We start from the raw sequence: 24,924 nt of genomic DNA, 5'->3' as shown, positions 1-24,924 counted from the left end.
GTGTGTTTTCCCCAATGCCATTCGGTCCCTTTAAATGCAGGAACTGCAGGGAAGGGGCACCTCTGTTGCCAAGCAGCAGCTGAAGAAGCAAGGAGACGGCGGAGGGCAGATCATCAGCTCTGAGAGGCAGCCAGCAAGAAATGCGACCACCCTAGAACTGACTCATTTATGGGCTGCTCTGAGCTGGCTTCTCTATGGTGGTGGGAGGAGCCTGCACACAAATCCAGATGACATAATGCTGCCTTTTAACCTCAAGTTTCAGCAGCAAAGCTCACTACAAACTGAGGGTTCAAATTCAGTTTGGGGAGTGAAAACAGAGCTGCAGGTGCATGCAGAAACCGCAGTTTCACACTTTCGGACATCATAAACTCAAATCTATGGCACGTTTACCTCTGGTTTGGCATTATGTCTGAAAGGGGCCTATATGAACGGATGACAAAGAGGCTATTCTGACAATCACTAGAAACCAGGCTAAGGGAGCCCAGCCTGGTTTCTAGTGATCATTAGAACCACCGGGCTCGCCCAGTGGTTCCATGGCGGCTAGCCCGCCTAGGAACCCCTCCCCTTAAACTAGGTTACTGGAGCGCTCACTCCATTAACTGTGTTTTTGTGGTCATGAGACACCATGACGTGGCTTCTCACCACAGTGACTCTTGAGGAGACCACTGGCGGGAGGCTCTCCAGGATGCTACTTGAATGGGGCATTCTGGAACTTCCAGGGGCCAGCTGTCCCCCGATTCCCACCGTCCCTGCTGGCTCCGTGATGGAGCTGGCAATCGTGTGGGTGGCCATTCCAGCCACCCAGGGATGACTTCCTGCCTATGCGCAGGGAGAGCGGGCTGGGCCTGCTCTACCCACACAAATCCTAATGGTGCGTCACACTGATTGTGTGAAGCACCTCAGAACATTCAGGTATGGCAAAGAGGCACCTTTTAACATGGTGATTCTCTTTATTTAGAAGGGGGAGCTAAATCCTATCCACCCTATCCACCCCCTATGACCCCCTATGACCCCACCCCCTATGACCCTATCCACCCTATCCACCCCCTGTGACCCTATCCACCCCCAGCACAGTACCTCCAGTGACTGTTGCTGGTGTCTATCTTATGTTTCTTTTTAGATTGTGAGCCCTCTGGGGACAGGGATCCATCTTATTATTATCTTTATTATTTCTCTGTGTAAACCGCCCTGAGCCATTTTTGGAAGGGTGGTATAGAAATCGGATAAATTAATAAATAGATAGATAAATAAATAAATAAATATGCCCATTCTATACAATTGTTTCATGGGCAGGAAGACTTGATTCTGGCTATCATAAATAACCAGTAGTGACACCCAATACAGAATTACGAGAAAGAACTGTGAATTATACATATTTACTAAACCAAGCCAGTCCGATCTTTTAATTCATATTTTATTTGGTTTTGTGTCTGTTTTCGCTCGTACTCTGTGTGGGTTTCGACAACCACAGGTAACGTCTTGGTAAAATGCCTGGATGTGAGATCGCCCACTCCAAGCAGGCATGACAACTGAGCCCATTAAAGTGCAGTTACCAAGATTCTCCACCCAACATTTGACTGACTTTCATACTCTCAAGATCTGGAAGTTAGGCAAAGTTGTGGAGGTTCAGACATCATGTCCATTGGGAGTGCTCTCTCACATGCTAACACTTTACCACAATGTTACTGGCTTACGGACCAGCCGGTAAATATCTGAACCCGCCCTTTAGCTCCAAATTCTCATATCATTTTATTATGACAGTTAAGCATTGATTGAAGTCTAGATGAGCCTTGCCTGCAAACAACCTTCTGTCTTATATTCCTGTGATCTCCTTTGGAGAAGACATGAAAGTGAAGAACAATTTGTTTTTCTTGAGCATGCATATAAAGAGGAAATACGTAGAAATCCAGAACAAAACAGAAAATATACCTAATTAAAAAACAATGTATTTAATCAAGAAAGTCCTTGATCAAGGAGACTATACTTTAATCAACACAGCAAATAATTAGAAAATAATATTGCTACCTTGGATTTCTCACCCCCACTTACCCAAACACATCTTGCTCACTTAAGCAGCAATGACTGGAAGCCCACCATTTATTTATTTGTTGCATTATTATACCACCAAATTATAAAATCTCATGGTAGTTTATAGCAGAGCATAATTAGAAACTAAAGCAATCAAGACAAGTATGTATGCATGTATGTATGTGTGTGTGTATGTATGTAATACATTTGTATACCGCCTATTACAAAGGTCTCAAGGTGATTAACAACAAAAACATTAAAATCAATTAAATGAATACAAACAATTAACAATTATGAAAAACAATTAAAACATCAACCAAAATCATTTTAAGACTTTCCTGAAAATCACTAGAGATGTTAAAACTGTTACACCAGTACAGGGGATGTTCCAAAGCTCAGGGATAGTTATAAAAGAGACCTGATTTTGAATTGCCCCCAAAGGGCTGGCAACAAATGCAGGTGGAGAACTCCCCAGGTGACCTTAATAATGAATGGGGCTCATGCAGAAAAAGTGTTATCTTAAATATCCCAGGCCCAAGTGTTACATTTGTGTGTACCCTTGACAAGTCTGTATACTCAAATTGGGAGTGTATGTGGGATCATTTATTTGTTATTTCTCCTGAGCTATTTTTGGAAGGGTGGTATAGAAATTGAATTGATGATGATGATGATGATGATGATGATTTCCCTTCTCTGTAACTAGGGAAGATGCTTTCACTCTCAGAGCATCAAATAAATTCAAACTGAGATTTTTTTTACAGATAAATTGAGTATATTTAGAGAGCCAAGGAAACAGTTGTATAGTATGAAATAGTTATATTTTATTGGATACAGACATATGGAGTGTCTCTGAACCATGCCGTTTCTTTAAGCTTTGTGGCTTATGTGACTCTGCACCCAGTAGAAAACATGCAATTTTGGCAAGGCAAACAAAAAATCCTATTACAACTACTAATAATGCAGCAATAAATCAAGACCACTGGATAACATATTCAGAATACATCAAGTTTTCCAACCCATCCATATACTCACACAGAACTGATCTGAGTCTGGCCAGGACTTTGAATCAGTTAGGTTCAGAGGTGTAGGACGCATCTATTTCTGGTTCTGATGGATGCTGAAGGTAATATTGTCCATCTTTTGGCCATCTTTTGTACCGAGCCTGGACAAGGAAGGGGTGGCAAATAATAATGCAGATCCTAATAACCTCCTCCTGCTCAATAGGCTTCTGGTCACTGCAAGTGTCCGCCCCTCTAATGACCTTCTGCCCAGCACATTATTTCAATAGGTCCCACAGATGGGTGATTTTCCATTTAACTCAGTGACTTAATTTTTATATTGTATGGAACTTCCCTCTTGAGGGTTTGGGCATATGGGTGTATGTCCAATGCTGTCCAGTGACTAATTGTTTGGAAATGCCCTCTTGTGAATCAGGGCACACATCCAATACAGTAGGCTGGTCTCTTCCATTCCCCCGAGCCTTATCTGCTATGGCCAAGTGGTTAAATCCTGTTTATATACTTGCTTATACAAGTCTTGTTGTTCAAAATATACGGTAGGCAGTTAAAATTCCCCCTATACCATTGTCAGTCAGGTCAACACGTCTGGCCATTGTTCATTATACAGGCCTCAAAACAGGCTTGGTTACAGTTTCTCACATCAGCAGCTCCATTTCAGTTGGTACAAGCTGTCACATTATGTAGGTTGCTTTGCAAGCTGAATACAAAAGCATAACTTTAAGCAGTTAGAAATCCTCTTCTAGGCCTGTGTTTGACCATTCTAGGCTTCAGCTTGCATTTGGCCAAAATTACCCCCTCCAGACATGCCATTTATCAAACCAATTACCAACCTCAAACAAAGTTTTTCATATTATGCCCAAGCGCTTGGACTTTTTTGTAATTTCATCATCAAAAAAACAATGGCAAGCCAGTGTTAGAGAAACAGCCGATAACTTTTCTTCCTGAGCTTGGGACAAGGTCCAGATGGTGCATTTATGGTGGTGTGCACCATAAAATCTTCTTTCTGTTGAGTCAGGATAAGAATGATGAAGGATGATATTGGATACTAGAAGAGAGCCCCTCCCAACTGCAGAACCTATCCTGCAAGCTAATGAAGGAAACAGCAAACAGCCATGGATCAAATCTCAGGAAAATTGATCTAGCAATACAGATGCTTCCTAAAGCAGTACAGGAGCAGGGCAACATGCAGCACCTTTGCTCGTGCCAGGTACTCCATCTTGATTTGGGCTTCAGATACCAAGGAAAAGTGTGGCTGCATGTCACAATTTGTGACATTACACAACATCATTACAATTACATTTTTACAACTGAATTGTAAAAAAAACAAACCCCTTGTGTTGGAAATTAACACAATTTGTGACATTACAAATCATTACAATTAAATTTTTACAATTTAATTGTAAAACAACAACAACAAAAAAACCCTGCTGGTTTAAGGCTAGAGTTCAGGCTATCTCAATCTGGCTCAGGCTCCACACAGCCAGGAAAGTGGAACCTATGGCTGATGCCTTAACAGATGTGTCATGTGGCTACGCAGAGGTGCATTGCACTGGCATGGCAGCTTCCAAAATGGCCATCATACTGGGGGAAAGGCCTGAACACCCAAATGGGGCTGAAGAACGCCTGGATGGGGCTGTTTTTGAGAGGAGGAAGGCCAGCGGGAGAAGGGGAACCTCTGCAGACACCCCCCTTGCCACCTCGGAGAAGCCCCCAGAGGGGGTAAGGTATATATGTGTGTGTGTAAAAGGGGGTATTTCGAGGAGTTACTGGACCGAACTGTCCTGGTCCGATTCGGGTCTGGTTTAGACTTTAACTCAACCGGGCCAGATGGTTCCATGCACACCCCTAGTGTCTCCCATTCCTAAATCTCCCAGGTGATTTCTAAAACCATGTTCAATGATATCAAAAGCTGCCAAGAGATTCACATCCCTTATGTCAGTTCCTAGACCAGGTTGACCAAGGCAGTCTCAACTTCATAGCCCACTCAACACACTGTTTGAAATTGCCCTAGATAATCTGGAAAACCCATGCTTCTACACTGCACATAATACTGCTGAAATGAATACTTGAAATCAGGATTGTAACCCTTTCTTGTAACTCTGTGGTTAGTGAAGAAAAGTGTACCCATTTACTCAACTCCTTTCATTCAAACATTTTTCATTCTGTCCGGAATATGTAGGCTGTCCATCTCATGGTTGTAAGATACTTCTTTTCTACATTTCAGACAATTAGAATAAATCAGATTGGACACATCATCTCAACATAATATACAATACATTGATTTTATTTCTGTTTAAAATAGTATGATGATGAAAAATCCTCAGACAGTATTATATGAGTATTCCAAGAAAGTCTATACAAGGTAGTTGGTAGTAGGGATGTGCACAATTGGATTTAGCATTCAGTTCTGAGCTTGGAATGGAATGCTAACCACCCAGAAAGTTACATCAGAATAACTGGTTGAGCTGTTCTGACTCAGAATGTTCTGAGCACCATTTTGGATTCCAAAATGGTGTTCTGGCCTCTGAGCATGTGCAGCCGCCATTTGTGTGGTGGTGATGATCATGCAAATGGTTGCCAAAAGGGGGCAGAGGCCAGAATAGCACCATTTTGGAATCCAAAATGGCGCTCAGAATGCTTGGAACGTTTCAACTCAAAACAGGCCATACTGAGCTCAGAGCAGGCCCTTCATTTGAAGGGTGTTCTGTTCTAAGCTCATAACACTCAAAACTCCCTGTTTCAAGGTGGAACGTTCCAAGCACAGAATGTTCTGCACATCCCTAGTAGCTAGGAGAGACAATCTCAAAAGTATGATGCTGTGATTGGATACACCTCTGAGTTATAGGCTATAGTACAGGGCAAGTTTGTTACTCCTTTCTTCTCATTAGCTGTTCCCTGTGATTCAGCTGAGGCTTCAACAGGATAATGTAACATTTGGGGGGAAAGATGCAACCCAACAGCCCAGCACTGGAAGCCAAGATAGAAAAGATCTCCACAGCTACCATGTCTTTTCCCTTGGAGCTCAGATAGGTAGGAACGAAAGACAACCAAACACTGCAAAAGACCAACATGCTGAACGTGATAAACTTGGCCTCATTGAAACTATCAGGCAGTTTCCTGGCATAAAATGCCACAGTGAAACTGACAATGGCCAAGATGCCCATATAACCCAAGACACAGTAGAACATAGGCACAGAACCCTCGTTACATTCCAGTACAATGTTTTTCACCACTGAGTGCATGTCAGCAGCAGGGAATGGGGGAGATGATGTCAGCCACACAGTACAAAGGCCTACTTGCATACAGGAACAGGAAAGAACAATGCTTTTGGCCAGTCTTTTCCCCACCCATTTCCTCATCCTGGATCCTGGTTTGGTGGCCACGAAAGCCAGAACCACCATGATGGTTTTTGCTAACACACAAGAAACAGCCGCTGAGAAAATGATGCCAAAAGCACTTTGTCGGATGAGACAAGTTACCTTTGTAGGTTGACCAATGAACAGCAATGCAGAAAGGAAGCAGAGCAGGAGGGAGATGAGAAGAGTGTAGGTGAGGTTCCTGTTGTTAGCTTTGACTATCGGAGTGTTGTGGTGCTTCATAAATAATCCTAGCACCAGTGCTGTGATCAAAGAAAACAAATGTGCAAAACAGGCTAAACTGATCCCCAGAGGTTCTTCATAAGATAAGAATGTCACCACCTTTGAAATACAGAAATCCTGTTTTTTATTTGTGTAAGTTTCATCTGTGCATCTATAACAGTCATTCATATCTGAAAAAAAACAACACATACAACTTTAAATCTCTCAAATGTGCTATAAATATCAGCAGCATGCTATAACTGTCCCTCTCACTCAAGCCAAATTTCCTAAGATTAAGACTATGTTCCTTGTGGGACTGCCCCCAGCTATGAATCTGTCCATTCTCAAAGTGTGCTTTGTCACCTGTGGTCCTTTTGTGCATCCAGTTTGGAGGTGCAAATATGAAATGTTATTTGATATTTATAAAACAACATTACATAATAAAAATATTCAAACAAAACAAAATACAAGTTTGGTTTTTAACTTTAGCTATTCTAATGCAGCAGTAACAAAAACAGGAATGGTGTAAAACATGATAGTAGATTTAGTCCCTAAAATTATAACAGATCAAGAGTTAACAGACACAGGGTCAGTGATCCATATTATAACTTGTGCATGTCCAAGTCTCATTGTTTGCGTCTTTAAGCTGAAATGAAATTAAACTCAGCGAATCCACCTCAACTGACCAAGGAGTATTCTATATACATGTCTAACATTTGAGTGTCTGAAGATGTGTCACAATCCATGGGAAATTAGAGAGAAACACACAATGGCACATACAGACACTCTGGTCCACATATTCTTTCCCTTTGTGAACTTCCTGTCCAATCCATCTTCATGCAGACTTGTTTCACATAATGAAGATCTTGTTTTACATAATGAAGAAAATAATGAATCTTGTTTTACATAATGAAGAAAAATCAGCCCTAATGTATGCATTATTTAATATACACATCCCTCTGGTTCACAGCTAATCTCCATGCATTGCACAGAACATTTCTTACCTTCCTGGTCTGAAATCTTCCCTTCTGGACATGGGATGCAATCATAGCAACAAAATGGCTCCCCCTCTTTCACTTTCTTGCTGGAACCGGGATGGCAACTCTCAGTGCATACAGAAAGAGGCTGGACCTAAGTCATGAATGTAAGAAAAACGTAATAATATTGAGAATAAAGAGCTTGAATCAGATGTTTGTTTATTTATTTATGTATTTATCAAATTTGTACACCACCCCAAACTTTCATCTCTGGGCAGTTAACAATAACGTAAAACAAGTTAAAACATACACAATTTAAAAGTCAAAAACAGATTAAAACCTAAAAATTTAAAATGCTGAAAAAGCTTGTGTAAAAAGTGGGTTATCAAATGCTTTTTAAAAATTGTCAGAGATGGGGAGGATCATATTTCAGTAGGGAGCACATTCCTCAATCTCAGGGCAGCAACCCAAAAGGCCAATCCCCGTGTGGCCACCAGCCGAGCGGGCGGCAACTGGAGACAGACCTCTCCAGACAACCTCAATGCATGGTGGGGCTCATAATGTAGAAGACATTCTCTTAAATACCCAGGGCCCAAGCCGTTTAGAGCTTTATAGGTTATAAGTAGCACTTTGTATTTTGCCTGGAAACCTATTGGCAGCCAGTGTTGCTCTATCAGCAAAGGAGTAATATGGTCTCTCCGAGATGACCCAGAGACCAACCTGGCTGCCACATTCTATACCAACTGGAGTTTCCTGACTATGTACAAAGGTAGCCCCACATAGAGCGCATTGTAGAAGTCAAGTATGGAGGTTACCAGCATATGTACCACTGTTTTGAGGTTGTTCATCTCAAGAAATGGGTGCAGCTGGAATATCAGCCAAAGCTGATAGAAAGCCCCTCTGGCCACGGCCTCAACCTAAGATACCATGGAGAGGTGTGGATCCAGAAGTACTCCCAGACTGCATACCTGTTCCTTTTGGGGAAGTGTGGCCCCATCTACAACAGGTAGATCAAAATCGTTTCTGGAGTTCTGACTCTGCACAATAAGTACCTCTGTCTTATCTGGATTCAGTCTGTTTATTCTCCCTCATCCAGCCCATTACTGCTTCCAGGCAAGCATATAGGGACATATTCCATCTCCTGATGATGCTGACATGGAGAAGTAGATCTAGGTGTCATCAGCATACTGATAACACCCCGCACCAAATCCCCTGATGACCTCTCCCAGTGGTTTCATGTAGATGGTAAAGAGCATTGGAGACAGTATGGAGCACAGAGGGAAGCCACACATAAGCTCAGATTTTGAAGAGCAACAATCTCAAATCAACACCAACTGGAATCTGTCCAAGAGGTAGGAGTGGAACCACTGTAAAACAGTGCCTCCCACCCCTAATATTCTCAGACATTGCAGAAGGATACCATGGTCGATAGTATTGAAAGCCACTGAGAGATCCAAAAGGACCAAAAGAGTCACATTTCCTCTGTCAATTCCCAATTGGAGATCATCCATCAGGCCAACCAAGGCAGTCTCCACCCCATAGCCCACCTGAAAGCAAGTTTGAAATGGGAATAGATAATCAGTTTCCTCCAAGACTGTCTGGAGCTGAGAGGCCATCATCTTCTCAATTACCTTGCCCAGCCATGGGAGGTTGGAGACAGGCCTATAGTTGCTCAGCTCTGAGGGATCTAATGCAGGCTTCTTAAGAAGAAGTCTAATAATTGTCTCCTTAAGACAAGGAGGCATCCTGCCCTCCCTCAGAAATCATTTATGATTTCTACCAGGCCTCCTACAACAGCCTCCCTGGTAGACAAAACAAGCCATGTTGGGCATGGTTCAAGAACAAGTTGTAGGCCTCAGTGCTCCAAGCAGCTTGTCCACATCCTCAGGAGTCACAAACTGAAACCGATCCAGTCGAATCACATAAGAGGAGTTGCTGGACACCTCCAATTCACACAGCAGTAACTGTGGAGTCTCCATCTAAGTCGGTCCAAATACAAGATATTTTATCTGCAAAGAACTCATTAAACACATCACAGCAGGTAACTGATGGCTCCAAATTCTGATTCAAGGAAGCGGGGGCAATACTAGCCCCCTCATAACACTGAACAACTTCACTGGTCAGGAACTCGCAGATGCAATATGGGCAGAAAAGAACCGCTTCTTTGCTGCACGTATTGCTTGAAAATAGAGCTTTAAATGTGCTCTATGTCGTAATCTGTTGGATTCAAGTTGAGTCTTTCTACACTTGCGCTCCAGTTGCCTACCTTGCCACTTCTGCCCTCGTAGATCTTCCTCGTAGATCCTCGTATACCAAGTGGCCAGTTTTGAAGCGGGGTCGGAGTGTACATGTAGGAACAATCATGTCTACTGCCCTGGTGAGCATGCTGTTCCAGTTCTCCACTAGGGCATCAACAAGATCACCGGCAAAGCCAACATTAAATTCCTCCAAGGCTTTTTGGAATCCAATTTGGTCCAATAACCTCTTCAGGCGGACCATTCTAATAGGCCCCTCACCCTTGCGGAGGTGGGAAGTGGTTGTAAGCCTAAACTTAACCAGATGGTGGTCCATCTATGACAATGGGGAAATCACAGGAGTCCCCACCCACTGAACACCACCCTGATCAGAATAAAAGACCAAATCTAGTGTGTGACCTGCAGTGTCCGTCGGTCCAGAGACCACTTGGGATAGGCCCATAGTTGTCATGCCACTATGAACTCCTGAGCTGCCCTGGACAAGTTGGTCCCAAAATGAACATTAAAGTCCCCCAGCACCAAAAGTCTGGGAGACTCCAATGTGAGTTCCATGACAAAGTCTGTGAGCTCATTAAGGGATTCTGTTGGGCAGTGGGGCGATCAGTACACCAACAGAAGTCCCAATCTAGCCCTGGTCCCCAAACTTAAGTACACACATTCAGTATGGTCAGATACACCAACAGGGACCCTGGTAAGAGAGATTTTATCCTTATAGATCACAGCCACTCCACCTCCCCTACCCTGCTCCTCTACAGAATACTCTGGAGGGAAAAGCTGGGACTGGACTGGGCCACTAGACTCCCCCAACCAAGTCTCAGTGATGTACACCAAGTCGGCCCTTTCATCCACAATCAAATCATGGATGAGTTCGGGTTTATTCTGGACCGACCTGGCATTGCAAAGGAGCAAGGTGAGGCTATGTGGGTTGTTGGCAGTGCTCCACAAGGTCAAATAACTGGCAGGACCACTGGAGGGGAAGACAGCTATTAAATTTCTGACTTCCCTTCCCCTGGAACAGTCTGCTGACCTGCCAATGTTACTTCTTCTATTCCCCACCACCACCAGAATAGCTGCCCCACAGTCAACGAAGATGCCTCCTCCTCCTCCTCCTCCCATCAAAAGCTATTTTATCCAGGATCACTATGTATTCTGGGTACATCATCTGACCATTATATGTTTTTGTCTCCTTTCATATAACATCAGTAACAGAAAATTAATCAAAATTCTTATGAATGGTTAAGATGACCTGAGTCAAAATTATGAATGATATAATGTAATCATTCTGTGTTTCTTGGTGTATCACTAGTTCTCCTATACCTTGTACTCCTAGTAGCTTATAACCATTTTTGTAAGAGAGTTTTCATTGCTTTGCTGTGTTGTACAAGATAGCATTAGTCTTACTTTTTACTGATGTCTGTTAAATGGATTAAGAAACTTGGTGTAAGTCCTAAAATATTTATTTAAATTCCATCCTCCATGTTTTCAATCAATCAGTTACACAGCAAGCGTTTGGAGCGTCATTTGTCATACCATATGGAACACTGTGCTACTTTGCAGTCAAGACATCAGTATTTTACAAGGGCTAAACATCGACCAATGAAATTCACTTTGTACTTTCCACATCCAGCCTGAGAGTCTGTTCTCATTCAAAACCAAAATACTCCAGAAGCTGCCCATACCCACCTCGTTAAACCATCTGTGCCATGTTATGGTATTTTCATTAATGGTCAGTGCTTTGCCTGGAGGAGCCTGTGGATCCATCCTCCCAACTTTCACCCTATGAAAGGACTGGTTAGAAGAAATCACCCAGTTGATCACATCAAATCCAGCTTTTAACTCCCCATTCCGGTTGAAGGAAATCTTGTCCCCAGCACTGTTGTTAAAAGAGATGTCTCGCAGAAAGCAATGGAGCTAGATTGAAAAGGAAAATCCAAGAGTTTATCCCAGCAGAGTGTCCTTCCAGTAGCTGTTCCTGGTGTCCTAATAGTAATACTACTACTACTAATAATAGTTGTTGCTAGTGTCATCATCGTCAGTCATCATCATCATCATCTGTTATTATATAATTAATAAAAAGTTATTAAATAATTAATAATTAATAACAAATTATTGCTGTTGTTATTCCTGGTTAGAAGCAATTTTCACACACACACACACATTTGCACAACTCTCAGGAACATACATGCACATTGTTCAGAGCACTTCTGGGGGAAGCGGAAATAGTTGAAAATCACCTCCCTGCACACACAGAAATGAGAACTCGCACATTAGAAGTGGGGATGCTCCCTTTGCCAACCCGGGTCTACACTCAGGTTTGCATTTCTATGTGTGACTACATGTAAGCATTGCTATAAGATATTCTCCTTAGGCGATGGGCCCATGGCTCATTGGTAGAGCATCTGTTTGCATGCAGAAGTTCCCCAAGATCCCAGCTTCAGTCAGGATGTTAGTCATTGAGTTCAAGGAGAGTTATTAAATGGAAAAATATTATAAAAACATTAAGAATGACTTGATAAGCTTATAATCCATTTTCCCAACCTTCTAACGCTTCATTAGTCAGCCCTACATCCTACAGGATTTAGAACGTACATGGGTTTCTTTACTTGGGTTGCAGTCTGGGCAATCAGAGCTTTGAGATAAACCCTGGTCAAGAATAATGGCCTTTTCACTGGAAATTAATGCCATTAAATAGTTCAAAGTTTGCATGACATTGTTCAGTTGTGCATAAATATGTTGGATTAAACAAACTACCAATAGTTCTAAAACAGAGAGATCCTTTATGAGTTTGCTTGCCTGGAAGACCATTTGAGTTTTATGTTGGACATACATTAATACATTTTCCTCTAAACTTACTGTTCATAGATGTTAAAACTACCTTTCTGATATTCCTGATTGCATGTATATCTATTTGGGCAGGCCTTTTGACTATAATACTTTTGATTGATCTATTATGTATATGAAATATAATTTGATAAGAGCACCTTAACTTGCAATTCCTATGCTTTTTAGTACATTAGTGAAAACTATAAGCACTCTAAGTAACTGAATATTTGAATGAATTAATATAATTATAATGAAGTACACTCTGTGGCATACTATCTATATAAAAATTCACCGAAGACAAATATGGAAGGAGGAAATATTGATGGAACCATTAACTATTGTCTTTCATAAGTACTGAGAAGAGAAAGATGAAAATTGGAATCTGAGAGCAGGTGTTGAATTCACCACTGAGGTGGTTTCCCACATATTCCACCCATTACCTGCCATAACTGATGATTCCAATGCTTCATTCTCCATCCATGTACTATTACTCTGTCTTTGACTTTAGATGAGGACATGGCATGTAAGGAATGGGCCACAGCATAGACAGCATTGTAGATGCTATAGCTGTGACCAGTCATAGTCATTTCAAAGAAAGGTCCAGGAAGACTCTCCAGCTTCTCTTCACCTGTGCAAATAGCCCCCTCCAATTTGCCCAGAACTAGATTGGGGAACACACAGCCAAAGGCTTGTTGCCAAAAGTCCTTGATAAAACCATCTCCTGCTGAATTGGGAGGTTTTCTATCCTGAACAAATTGATGAAATCCTGGAATGTCATTGGAATGAATTGTGAAAGACAGAGCACCATGGATTATTTCTGTATCCCACGTCCTTTGATAGACCATTGAAGTGAGCTCCATCTGAGCTGTCAGTATCCACACTTTGCCATTTGTTTTGTTTCCCAAGTATTCTTGTTCTGATAGATAAGGCAACCATCTCAAAAATACCATGGCATAAGATTCTCCATAGGCAACTACTACATTTGCTTTGCTATCCATGATTTTATCATTGATTTTTGCCCCCTTTTGAATCAGGTTAATAATTTCAGAGATCAAAGTACATTTGCGGCTTCTTTCTATGAAGGCGAAACAGATGCCAGCCTGGGAAAACATTGGAAGCACAGTTTGCATAAAGATATCACCATACTCATCATTGGAAGCAAGGATTCCAATCCACGTCCATCTGAAGTACAGAAGCAAAGAGAGAATCCCTGCATACTGAAGGGCTTCATTAGGGGTCGTCTGGTAGAAGGAAAGGCCTGGAGTTTTATCATTCATTGGTGGAGGAGGGCCATAGATGAGCTAAGAATAGATATAACCAGGAAGGGGGAGGGGAGTAAAAATAGGATTTGTATAGCATCTTCATGTGTTCAAAGCACTTCATATCTATTATATATGCAGTCCTTAAGACAGCCCAAGTAATTGAGTTAAATTATATCCAGGCACTGATAGGGGGCTGAATCTGAGAAGAGTGGCTGGCCCAAGTCCACCTAGCGAGTTAAACTCTGAGGGGAGAATGATCCTGGTGAGCGAGAACCACTTGTCTCATAACACATTGAGAGTTTACACACATCTGTTTACACAACCAAGAACTGGGTAGGATAAGTGTCCTACCAAGGTTTGGGAGCTGTGCTAGCTGGGAGGAGGGGTAAGTGATTGTGTGGGAGACAGGGCAGGAGAGCTGGTCTTGTGGTAGCATGCATGACTTGTCCCCTTAGCTAAGCAGGGTCTATCCTGGTGGCATATGAATGGGAGACGTGAGGTGTGAACACTGTAAGATATTCCCTTCAGAGGATGGAGCTGCTCTGGGAAGAGCAGAAGGTTCCCAGTTCCCTCCCTGGAATCTCCAAGATAGGGCTGAGGGAGACTCCTGCCTGCAACCTTGGAGAAGCCACTACCAGTCTGTGTAGACTATACTGAGCTAGATGGACCAATGGTCTGACTCAGATTATGGCAGCTTCCTATGTTCCTAGGAGCTGGGTAGTCACTCTTCAGTTGTTGTTGAAAGCTAGTGCCTGTTTGGGTATGTTGTTCAATGGCTTTCTCAGTTTGTGATGTTTTGGTTTCTTAATAAAACTTTGTTTTTTGCACTCAACCTAATGTCTCCAAATAATCTCTTTGGCTAAACTTCTTTACCACCAGAGCATACTCTGCTGTGTGAAGATTTTAATGTTTCTCCTCACACCCCTCAATAGCCACAACTTTCAAGTATGGAATCAAAGGAAAGGTGGAAACATTTCCACCCAGGGAGAGATCAGTGGTCACACATCCTACCTGTGGAATCTTGTAGATGTCTAACACAGTTGCCACATGTAGGGAGGTCTGGGGGTCCAGTCCCCCAATGACTGCTATCAAGTTATTCTGGTTTTCACATTTGTAGTTGGGGACAAATCTCTCTGGTGTGGATATGAGTTGAGTTATGGCATGAAACGTCCGCTTTGCATTGAAATAGCTCTCATAGATACGGAAGCCCAGAGTGACATTGGGTAAGAGCTGAGGGTTTTCATTGATCTCCCTTACTGCAAATGCCAAGGACAGGATGTGCTGATAATTCTTGGGCACTCCCCTAGAAGGTGTAAAAACTTTAGGGAGAACTCAAGGTAGATAATTTATTTACAGTCAGTCCTAGATTCAGGACTCATCAATTCCAGTTAACTGAAAAAGAGATATCAGGAAAGAAGACTGGGAAAGAACTTGCTTCTGTCCCTCTGTCCTCAGAGAATGGCTGCTATGCTTGTGGGAACAAGCATATAGATATAGAGAAACTCACTGATAAAATTCCCTAATATTTAATTTCTTTTGAAGTGACCCTGAAATGATTCTTCAAATTTCTGTTTGTACTAAAGTTTGAAATCCTCTTTTGAATTTCACTTCAGAGGGGTATTGATTCCAGTGTAGGGATCAAATGTCAATTCAGTATAATGTGGCTTCATCTCACTATGTGAGAATCTTGCTCATGAAGAAACCCTTGAAGGAAATTTGAAAGATGCTACAGTAAATGAATTTTGATAAAATTTAAAGTATTGCTCCCACACTGAAAAAGATACAAGGAAGCAATGCTTGGACACACAACTATGGATGAAAGGGCCATTCATTGTTTATTTGCAGCAACATTAATATTACATAACTGCATCTGGCCCATGCTCCAGTCCAGCAGTATGGGCTCTAATTACATGCAAGGGGATATGACACTAGTGTGCTTCACCCAAAGCCTGCTTGGCTCAGAGCAGTGGATCAGAACAAATGGGATCCCTGCCCCTTTTCACCAACTCCCTAAAGAGTCAGAGTAATTCAGCAGCCTCACTTCCCCCAAACCATTCAGTCTTTGAGGGGAGCAGTGTCATAGAAGACATCCCAATCCTAGCCCTCATACCATGAAGCCTTTAAAAATCAATTTTCCACTTATTTAGCTAAAAATGTCCAAGGACGCTTACCAATATCATCCCTCTGGTATTCCCTGCCTGTACTGTTCCTGCCAGCAGCAACCAATTGCCAAAAGGGGGATAGAATGGGGCAGGCACACAAAAAATCAACCTCCTAGACTGAGGCCAATCAGTCCTCCTGTAGGGAGGCAAACAAAATCTATGTCTGGTGCCTAAACAGCAACCAACCTAAGCCCATTCTGAACCATTAGAGGAGGAATTGATGCTGTTAAATGTGTTGAATGAGGTGCCAGGTGTAGAGTGTGCCAGAAGTTTCTGCTCGGCATGCCCCCCCCCCCCGCCAACACTGGCGCTAACCTACCTATGCCTTGTGATACTCCAGTCAGGTAGGCAAAACTGTTGTTCCCTGCATGGGGGAAAGATGAGGCAATATGTCTGCAAATTACCATTGATATGGGAGTAGAAACAGAACTAGATATATGTATAAGTCTTTGGATTGCTAGATATGGTCTCACAAAATTGACACGGATGATTTAATCAAATTATTTCTAAATATAATTGAGAATGCATGTCTGGTGTGCTGACATTATTCTATCTATCTATCTATCTATCTATCTATCTATCTAACCTATCTAATTTTTATACCACCTGATATGTACATTTCTAGGTGGTGTAGAGATAAATAGTAAATTATGCATTTATTATGAAAAAAACTTCTGGATTAAAAGTGAGGGGAAAGGAACTGAATCAAAGAATAAGGCATTATGAAAGACAGATAAACTCAGACTCAGAAACTGAAAGAAGTTAAATCCATGCTACAGAGATTATTTCTTTGAGTCTTCCTGCAATGGTTTTAAGATCTGTTCCTGAACCTCAAATGATTAAGCCACTCTTCTGTAATGGCAGCTACTAGGATTCATCATTTCAGTGAGCCCCCAAAGAAATAGGAATGCAAAACATATTTTTAAAATCAAACGTCTTACGCAAGCTCTTCAAATGATGCTGGTGGAGGTTCTTCAGTGAAGGCAATTGTATTGGAGATGATGAAGGTTTGAGAAGCAATTACTCCAATGAAGAGGTCACCTGACTGATGATATTGATGAAGCGGAGAGTGTGGATCATTAACCATGCATTTAAGAATGTGAACCACCTTGCATGTCATGTGTGGGAGCTGTACCAGAAGCAAGACCACTAATACTACCATCTTGGATACAAATCTATTATCTAGATTCAACTACTGTGATCTACTTACATCTCCAGTGGCTCAACCCTAAATGTAAAGTATCAGAAATCACTCTGGCAAAGCTTATCTGTTCCTAGGCCTAACTAAACACTAGAATATATTTATATTTCACAGTCACACTGGCTACCACTACAACCATGTAGACACACTAGCAAACAATATAATCAACCACAATCAGTCTTATAATTAAGGGGTAAGGAAATCACCAGTTCACAGCTTGCTTTTTCTTTTGAACCAGATGTTCAAGATATCTGCACAGGAGAGTTCTCCACCCACGCCCTGGCAAAAGCCACTTGGGATTAGAATGACACAGAGTAAGACATAGGCATTAAAGTAATCACAGCTTGATCCAGAAGCAGAGAGGCAGGAAAGTTTCATCACAGAACTGGTCAGTTCTGTGTTGACCAGTTCATGGTCAGTTGAGACCATGACCTAGATAGATGTGTTCCCAGGGGTGGGGGAGATAATCTCACCTTGTTTTGACACCTGTTCCGAGAATGATAGGAGTAAAAAGCAGCCATGTATGAAATGGAAAGGATAGAAGGAACAGAAGATATGAAACAGGGGATCCACTCTAAGGAATGCACATGCACACAAGTTTTTTTATATCTACTCAGTAAATTTTAGATCCTGCTCAGGTTGAATCAGGAAGGCCCCACTCTGAACGCACATGCAGACACTGCCTTGATACTGATGCCCAGAACAAAACTCATTCCACACACAGGAAAAAATTTAGAGAGAACACTGCTTGGGAGCAGATTCTGTGGCAGGAGGCAAAAAAGGAAGGGGTGGGGTTCAGCAAAAACCACCCCTTCCCTTAATGGGAATGAAACTTGCTTTGTTTGAGGAAGTACTGGCTGGAACCCAGCCCAATATGTCTTCAATTGTGGAGTCATTCCCAAAGGACTATGATATTCTTGGCGGCTTGTTCCTTTTTGTGCTCCATTCTCTGCCCTACAAATCACCCAGGTTGTGATGTTTTGTGCAGGATTGTGATGAATTAAGGGCAATCTGCCTCAGATGGCACTGAGACTTTATGGGGCACCTGTCCATTGCCAGGGGTATACCCACAATGAGCCACACAAAAATACAAAATAAGCATAATAAACTGACATGATGTGGCAGCTCAGTTATCAGTCCTCCTTGTTTAACCATTTCCCCAATTTAAATTGCTGCTTTTTGAATGTACTCTTCCTCTGCTACATGTTTATTGAAACTTTGAGGGACATTTATAACATCAGAGTCCATAATCTGAGGAAGCTTTAAAGTTAAAATAAGAAGTTGACTGATTCTGTCACACACATATATGTATCATAATTGTCAGCCTCAGCTATGCAAGAAATGAAGTCTTTTCTCTCTCTCCCCCTCCATTTCATTAATTATGATTTGGAATTATTAAGAGAAGTTTCACCTCCAGTGACCGTTGCTGGTGTCTATCTTATGTTTCTTTTTAGTTTGTGAGCCCTTTGGGGACAGGGATCCATCTTATTTATTTATTACTAGCCGACCCCGCACAGAGCATCCGTGCGCTCTTTGGGGCTGGCAGTTACCTCTCCCCCCTCATTCTGCCCCAGTCTCTGCTTCCAGGCCCAGTCGCCTCTCCTCCCCACTGCCACTTCTGCCCCCACTTTCTTTCCCCCCTCCTGGGCCTTGCCTCCACGGCCGGGCCAGGCCCACCACCTCTGACCTCCACAGCTGGAACGCCACCGCGGCAACCAATCCTCCTGGGTGCACCTCAGCCAACCAGGCGTGTCCGCCGCCCAGCCAATCAGGCGTGTCCGCCGCCCAGCCAATCAGCTGGACTCTGGGCATACCCAGGAGAATTAATATAATACTAGCCAACCCCGCACAGAGCATCTGTTCGCTCTTTGGGGCTGGCTACCTCTCCCCCCCCCCCTGCCGGTGCGCTCTTTGGGGCTGGCTGTTCCCTTCTCCCTCTTGCCCCACTCTCCTTCCCTCCCTTCTGCCCCACACTCTTGCCTCTTTTCCCCTCCCTCCCCCTCCCTTCCACCCCACTCTCTCTTGCCCTCCCTCACCCTCCCACCCCTCTCTCGCACCCTCCCCTCCCCTCCCTCTCACCCTCCTGCCCCAGTCTCTCCTGCCCTCTGTCCCCTATCCCTGATCCTCTCTCCTCCCCCACTCCCTCTTGCCCTCCCCCTCCCCCTGCCCCACTCCCTCTTGCCCTCCCATTCCCCCTGCCCCACTCCCTCTTGCCCTCCCCCTTCCCCCTGCCCCCCTCCCCCCGAATTTTAAAAAGTCCTACTTACTGGGCCGCTGCCACGGCAAACAGGAGAGTCCCGCCGCCCGGTTCCCTTTACCCCAGTCTCTCTCCCATGGTCTCGGCGGCTGGTTCCAGCACCACCTGGCTGAGAGCTGCCTCCGCAGCCCGTCCCGCCGGCGGGACCACCACGCCAAGTGCCGCCTTCGCGGCCTGTCATGCCCACTGCCACCGCTTGCCAGTCTTTGTGGCCGGCCACAGGCCAGCCACCTCTCTCCCCCCCACACCTTCTTCCCCGGTATCGGGGCCCACCGCACAGCCAACGGCCACCTCACCGCATCGGCCCTCGGCTGGGCCCACCACCACTTCACCGCGGCCGGGCCCACAACCACCACCCGTCGCCAGGCCAGGACCACCAGCAGCCCTGGCTCATAGCCGGGGCCAGCCACCTCTCCCACCCGACCTTATGCCCCGGTATCAGGGCCCGGCCACCTCACCGCATCGGCCCTCGGCTGGGCCCGCCCCCGCTTCGCTGCGGCCGGGCTGGGCCCGCAGCCACCACCCGTCACCAGGCCGGGCCCGCCAGCGGCCCTGGTTCATAGCCGGCCAATTCTCTTCCTCCTGGGTGCACCTTACCCAATCAGGCGCCCCCGCAGCCCAGCCAATCAGCTGGGCTGCCGGGACGCACATTCAAAAGGCACACCCAGGAGAATTAAATATATAGATAGATTTCTCTGTGTAAACCACCCTGAGTCATTTTTGGAAGGGTGGTATAGAAATTGAATGAATGAATGCATGCATAAATTCTTCTCTTCTGAAAATATATTAAATATAAGCCACAAATCCACAACCAATATGGCCATGTAGCAGTAGTCTGCATTCAACATTTGGACATTACACATTGTAGATATAGATATAGATATAGATATAGATATAGATATATATGGGAAAAGTTGTAGATAATACACACACACAGCCAAAACTGCAGTTAACAGTAGTATTTCTCAGAATGACCAACTGTTGTAGGTCATGTCATAAATTTTAAGAAGTAAAATTCCAAATTACAGTGCAGAAATAGATGTACTGTAATAGAGAGGAGAGCAGGTCTTGTGGTAGCAAGCATGACTTGTCCCCTTAGCTAAGCAGGGTCCACCCTGATTGCATATGAATGGGAGACTAGAAGTGTGAGCACTGTAAGATATTCCCCTCAGGGGATGGAGCCCCTCTGGGAAGAGCAGAAGGTTTCAAGTTCCCTCCCTGGCTTCTCCACGGGCTGAGAGAGATTCCTGCCTGTAACTTTGGAGAAGCCGCAGCCAATCTGTGAAGACAATACTGAGCTAGATAGACCAACGGTCTGACTCAGTATATGGCAGCTTCCTATGTTCCTATGTCATCATAGACTGTGTTGAGAGGAAATGAGAGAATAGTGATAGAAGCAGTAACTAGTGTGTTCTTTATAGATGCTGAGGAAGAAAAAGAAGGCGAAAATGAGAGCACAAGAAGAGTTTGGGGAGACAGTTTACTGCACAAATTGAGGCCTCTCTTTGAGGACAGTCTGCTACATAAATCAAGGACAAATTGAATCTAATAGGGCGCTCTACCACATGAGGATTTCCAGCACACTACCTGCCCCAAATGTTGATTCCAAAGCTTCTGTTCTTCTCCATACATCATGGCTCACTGTTTGACTCCAGATGAGGGCATGGCATGTAAAGCATGCGCCACAACGTAGACAGCATTGCAGATGCTGAAGCTAGTCATCCTCATCTCAAAGATGAAGGAAGACTTTCCAACTTCATGTCCCCTGTGCAAATATTCCCCTCTACTTTGCCAGGAATTCTATTTGGGAATACACAGCCAAAGGCCTCTTGCCAGAAGTCCCTGATAAAACCATCTCTTTCTGCTTTGAGAGGTTTTCTGCTCTCAACAAACTGGTGGAATTTTGGTATGGCATTGGAATGAATTGTGAAAGAGAGAGCACCATGGATTATTTCTGAATCCCAAATCCTCTGATAAATTACTGGAGTGAGCTCCATCTGTGCTGTCATTATCCACACTTACCTTTTGGTTTACTTTTCATATCTTCTCGTTCTGATAGATATGAGAAACATCTCAAAATCACCACAAAATATGATTCTCCATTTAGAATTACAACATTGGCTTGGCTATGTATAATTTTGTCATGTATTTTTGCCCTTTCAAACATGCCATTCAGTTCAGTGACAAAAGTAATTTTGTGGCTTTGTTCTATGAAAGCAAAACAGATACCAGCCTGGTAAAACAGTAGAAACAGTTTGCACAAATCTATCCCCATACGCATCATTGGTAGTAATAATTCCAATCCATGTCCTCTTGAAATGCAGTTGGAAAGAGAGAATCCCAGCAAGGTCTTCTTTGGGTGCTATCTGGTAGAAGGGCAGGCCTGGAGTTTTATAGGTTTTTTACTTGTTTTTAGAGTATTTTAACTGGTTTTAAATGGTTTTGAATTATTTTTTTAAATTGTTTTGATCACTGTGTTTTAAATGGTGTGTGTTTCTATGTCTTTTTAAACTTGTTGTACACCGCCCAGAGCCTTTGGATGGGGCAGTTTATAAATGTAAATAAAATAAAAAATAAATGGAGCAGGGCCATAGATGAGCTAAAAAGAGATGTGGCAGGAAGAGGAAAATCAACAGTAGTATTTATATAGTAGATCCAAGTGTTTAAAACATTTCACATATATCACTCCTGGAGTACTTACAGCAGTCCTTTATGATAACTGTGTTTCATTATCTACAGAAACCTCTCAGAAGTATGCACTGAGTTATTTTCAGTGCTTCTCATTTCTTATGTCTGGAAGCCTGGGCTACCTCTGGCCATTGCTCATGTTTTGTCCTTGGTGTACATATTTTGCCAGCCCTGAAAAGTCAAGTCCTTTCTTACTTCTCATATGGTAACCAGCAACTTTGATGAGTTTTAGATCCCCTTTCTTGGGTATGGTAACTCTAAATCATAACTCCTGAGACCGCATGCTTGGGAATAAACAGTATGTGAGAGAAAAACAGAGAGAGTGTGTGCACAAATGGGCAAATAGGGATAGGAACATGACTAGGGTTGTATATATGCATATATCAGGTCACAATAGGCATATAGGTTAAAAATGTTTCTGAGCTAGGGGAATATGTGTGCACAAGTAAGTGTGTGAAACTGTATGCATCTATGTACAAGGTGTAATAGTATATGCACAGAAGGGAAAGAATAAGAAAGGGCATTCTAAGAACCTTGTTTTCATCATGTCCTTACAGTTTTTCTGCATATAGGAACAAAGAAGACGGCGGAGCAAGAGGGCCCATCTTCACTTTTTGTTGCTAGGCCCTCTCCAAGCTTGCTATGCCACTGCACTGCCCATGCACATTGATGGTGCAAAGTAAATAAATAAGCAAGCACCTAGTGGTCTTTATGGCTTTGGCTACTGGCAGATTCATTTATTCATTCATTTGATTTCTATAGATGACAGGGCATTTCCCCCCACTTTTCCTGCCCTGCAAGTTAGAATCAATTTTGTCTGGTTGGAAGGAGGAGGAGACAATCTCCCCAAAGCTGCTCATTCTCAGGCTGTAGGTGGACTGGTGATTGATTAAGTGCCTTAGAGTCGGTGTCGACTCGTAGCGACCACAGAGATAGATTCTCTCCAGGATGATCTGTCTTCAACATGGCCTTTAAGTTCTCTCAGTGGTGCATTCATTGCTGTCGTAATCGAGTCCATCCACTTGCTGCTGGTCGTCGTCTTCTTCTCTTTCTTTCAACTTTTCCCAGCATTATGGACTTCTCAAGGAAGCTGTGTCTTCGCATATGTGTCCGAAGTATATTCAGGCACTCACTCTTGTAGCCTCTCTCAAATGGCTGTTTACTGGAAGCTCCCTTTTTAAAGACTCTAAACAGGGGGCAAAATCAACTTGACAGCACACTTTAAACACTTTAACTCTTTTAGGAATGAGAGCCCTCTTCTTATTCCTTTTGCTGCATAATTTGAGTATATTTTGTTGAAAAGTTTTGTTACTGGACCCAGCTCAGCTTTTGGAAGCTCAGGTGGAGACGGTGGCCAGGGGTGCCTTTGCACGGCTTTGGCTAGTGCGCCAGCTGCGTCCCTTTCTCGAGAAGGCAGATCTGGCCACAGTTACCCATGCCACGTCACGGCTGGATTACTGTAACATGCTCTACGTGGGGCTGCCCTTGAAGAATATACAGAAACTGCAGCTAGTGCAAAATGCAGCAGCTAGGGTTTTATCTGGAGCTGCCTGGTGGGAACACATCACACCCATTTTGAAAGAGCTGCACTGGCTACCAGTTTGTTTCCGGGTCCAATTCAAGGTGCTAGTTTTGACCTTTAAAGCCCTTAATGGTTTGGGCCCGGGACACCTGAGGGACCCCCTGCTCCCAAGGGTTACTGCTCGCTTGACAAGGTCATCTGAGGGGACTCTGCTCCGGGTGCCAACAATGAGGGAGGCTCGGTTGTCGCGCACATGGGACAGGGCCTTCTCTGTTGCTGCCGCCCCCAGACTCTGGAACGCTCTTCCAGTGGCTATTTGCTCTTCGGTCTCCATCACAGCTTTTAGAAAGAGTGTAAAATCTTGGCTTTTTGCCCAGGCATTTATTTGATTCTCTGCTGCTACTCTTTATACTCTGTATTGCTTTTATGCGTTTGCTTTAAATTTTTAATCAGATTTGTTTAATATTTTTCACTTAATATTTTAATTGTGTCTTTTTTACCATCTTGTGTTTAAATTTTTTGCTGTAAACCGCCTTGGGATTGCTTTAATGAAAGGCGGTATATAAATTTAACAATAAACAAACAAAACAAACTGTATGACACATATTATTATTAATAATAATAGCTAATAACAGGTTGCAGCTGAGTTAGTTTACTTTTGAATTGACCTGAAAGCTCGTTCGATACCTTGGCAGCCCCTTGTCGCTCAACAGGGTCTTTCTCTATCTAGATCCTTCAGTAGCTCTCGAAACTAACAACTCTCTCTAAACTAAAGCATTGGCTGTAGCCGATGAAGAGCTTCAACTCCCATAATCGTCTGATGGAAGCGTCGCGAGCGAGGGATTATGGGGGCTGTAGTCTAAAAGCAGCTGCTAATCCTTAAGTGGGCCGACGTTTGAAATTTCAAACTTTCCAGCCAATGGGACGGGGAGAGGCGGAGCGTTTCAGAAGGGAGGGAGGGAGATTCGGAGCAATCCACAAGCACCCCTTTGGTAGGGGAGCCCCGTCGTGGTGTTGTGTTCTCCCTCTCACCGCCCCCTGGAAAATGTACAGGAAAACGTACTATAGCACACTCCCACTGTTGAGTCTTTCTAACGAGAACAAAAGATGGACTAGTAGAAAGGGGGCAATTAGGCGATCTCATCATCACGC

At 43.5% G+C, this 24,924-nt stretch overlaps 1 protein-coding gene across 14 annotated transcripts; it reads right to left on the bottom strand.

Annotated features, from left to right (window-relative positions):
• Positions 1-1,909: 1,909 nt before the first annotated feature.
• Positions 1,910-24,650, bottom strand: LOC128331975 (vomeronasal type-2 receptor 26-like). 14 transcript variants are annotated; one of them, XM_053266091.1, is made up of 7 exons: positions 18,717-18,986; positions 17,046-17,149; positions 16,424-16,468; positions 13,827-13,981; positions 11,541-11,909; positions 7,630-7,756; positions 5,285-6,816 (listed from the first exon to the last, which is right to left on the bottom strand). In XM_053266091.1, the coding sequence occupies exons 5-7, from the start codon at positions 11,616-11,618 to the stop codon at positions 5,915-5,917; spliced, it is 1,107 nt and encodes a 368-aa protein (XP_053122066.1). In that variant the 5' UTR covers positions 11,619-11,909; positions 13,827-13,981; positions 16,424-16,468; positions 17,046-17,149; positions 18,717-18,986; the 3' UTR covers positions 5,285-5,914. The 14 variants fall into 14 exon arrangements, 12 of the variants coding, with proteins under 12 accessions (XP_053122064.1, XP_053122063.1, XP_053122066.1 ...); XR_008310496.1 differs by lacking the exons at positions 13,827-13,981; positions 16,424-16,468; positions 17,046-17,149; positions 18,717-18,986 and adding exons at positions 1,916-4,134; positions 5,185-5,260; positions 13,121-13,811 and having other exon boundaries at positions 6,527-6,816; positions 11,541-11,768; XR_008310497.1 differs by lacking the exons at positions 13,827-13,981; positions 16,424-16,468; positions 17,046-17,149; positions 18,717-18,986 and adding exons at positions 1,917-4,050; positions 5,185-5,260; positions 13,121-13,811 and having other exon boundaries at positions 6,527-6,816; positions 11,541-11,768.
• Between the last annotated feature and the right edge of the window lie 274 nt (positions 24,651-24,924).

This window comes from Hemicordylus capensis, chromosome 6 (genome assembly GCF_027244095.1).
Source record: "Hemicordylus capensis ecotype Gifberg chromosome 6, rHemCap1.1.pri, whole genome shotgun sequence".
NCBI classification, from domain to species: Eukaryota; Metazoa; Chordata; class Lepidosauria; order Squamata; family Cordylidae; genus Hemicordylus; species Hemicordylus capensis.
This window is presented reverse-complemented; position numbering and strand designations above follow the sequence as displayed.

Excerpts from the sequence above, each read along its gene's own strand:
- LOC128331975 (XM_053266088.1), bottom strand. The coding sequence starts at position 13,810 with ATGCAAACTGTGCTTCCAATGTTTTCCCAGGCTGGCATCTGTTTCGCC. Across the intron at positions 11,769-13,120 it reads GGAATCATCAGTTATGGCAG|CTCCATTGCTTTCTGCGAGA; the intron begins GTAATGGGTGGA and ends TTTTCAATCTAG. Across the intron at positions 6,817-7,629 it reads GAAGATTTCAGACCAGGAAG|ATATGAATGACTGTTATAGA; the intron begins GTAAGAAATGTT and ends GTTTTTTTTCAG.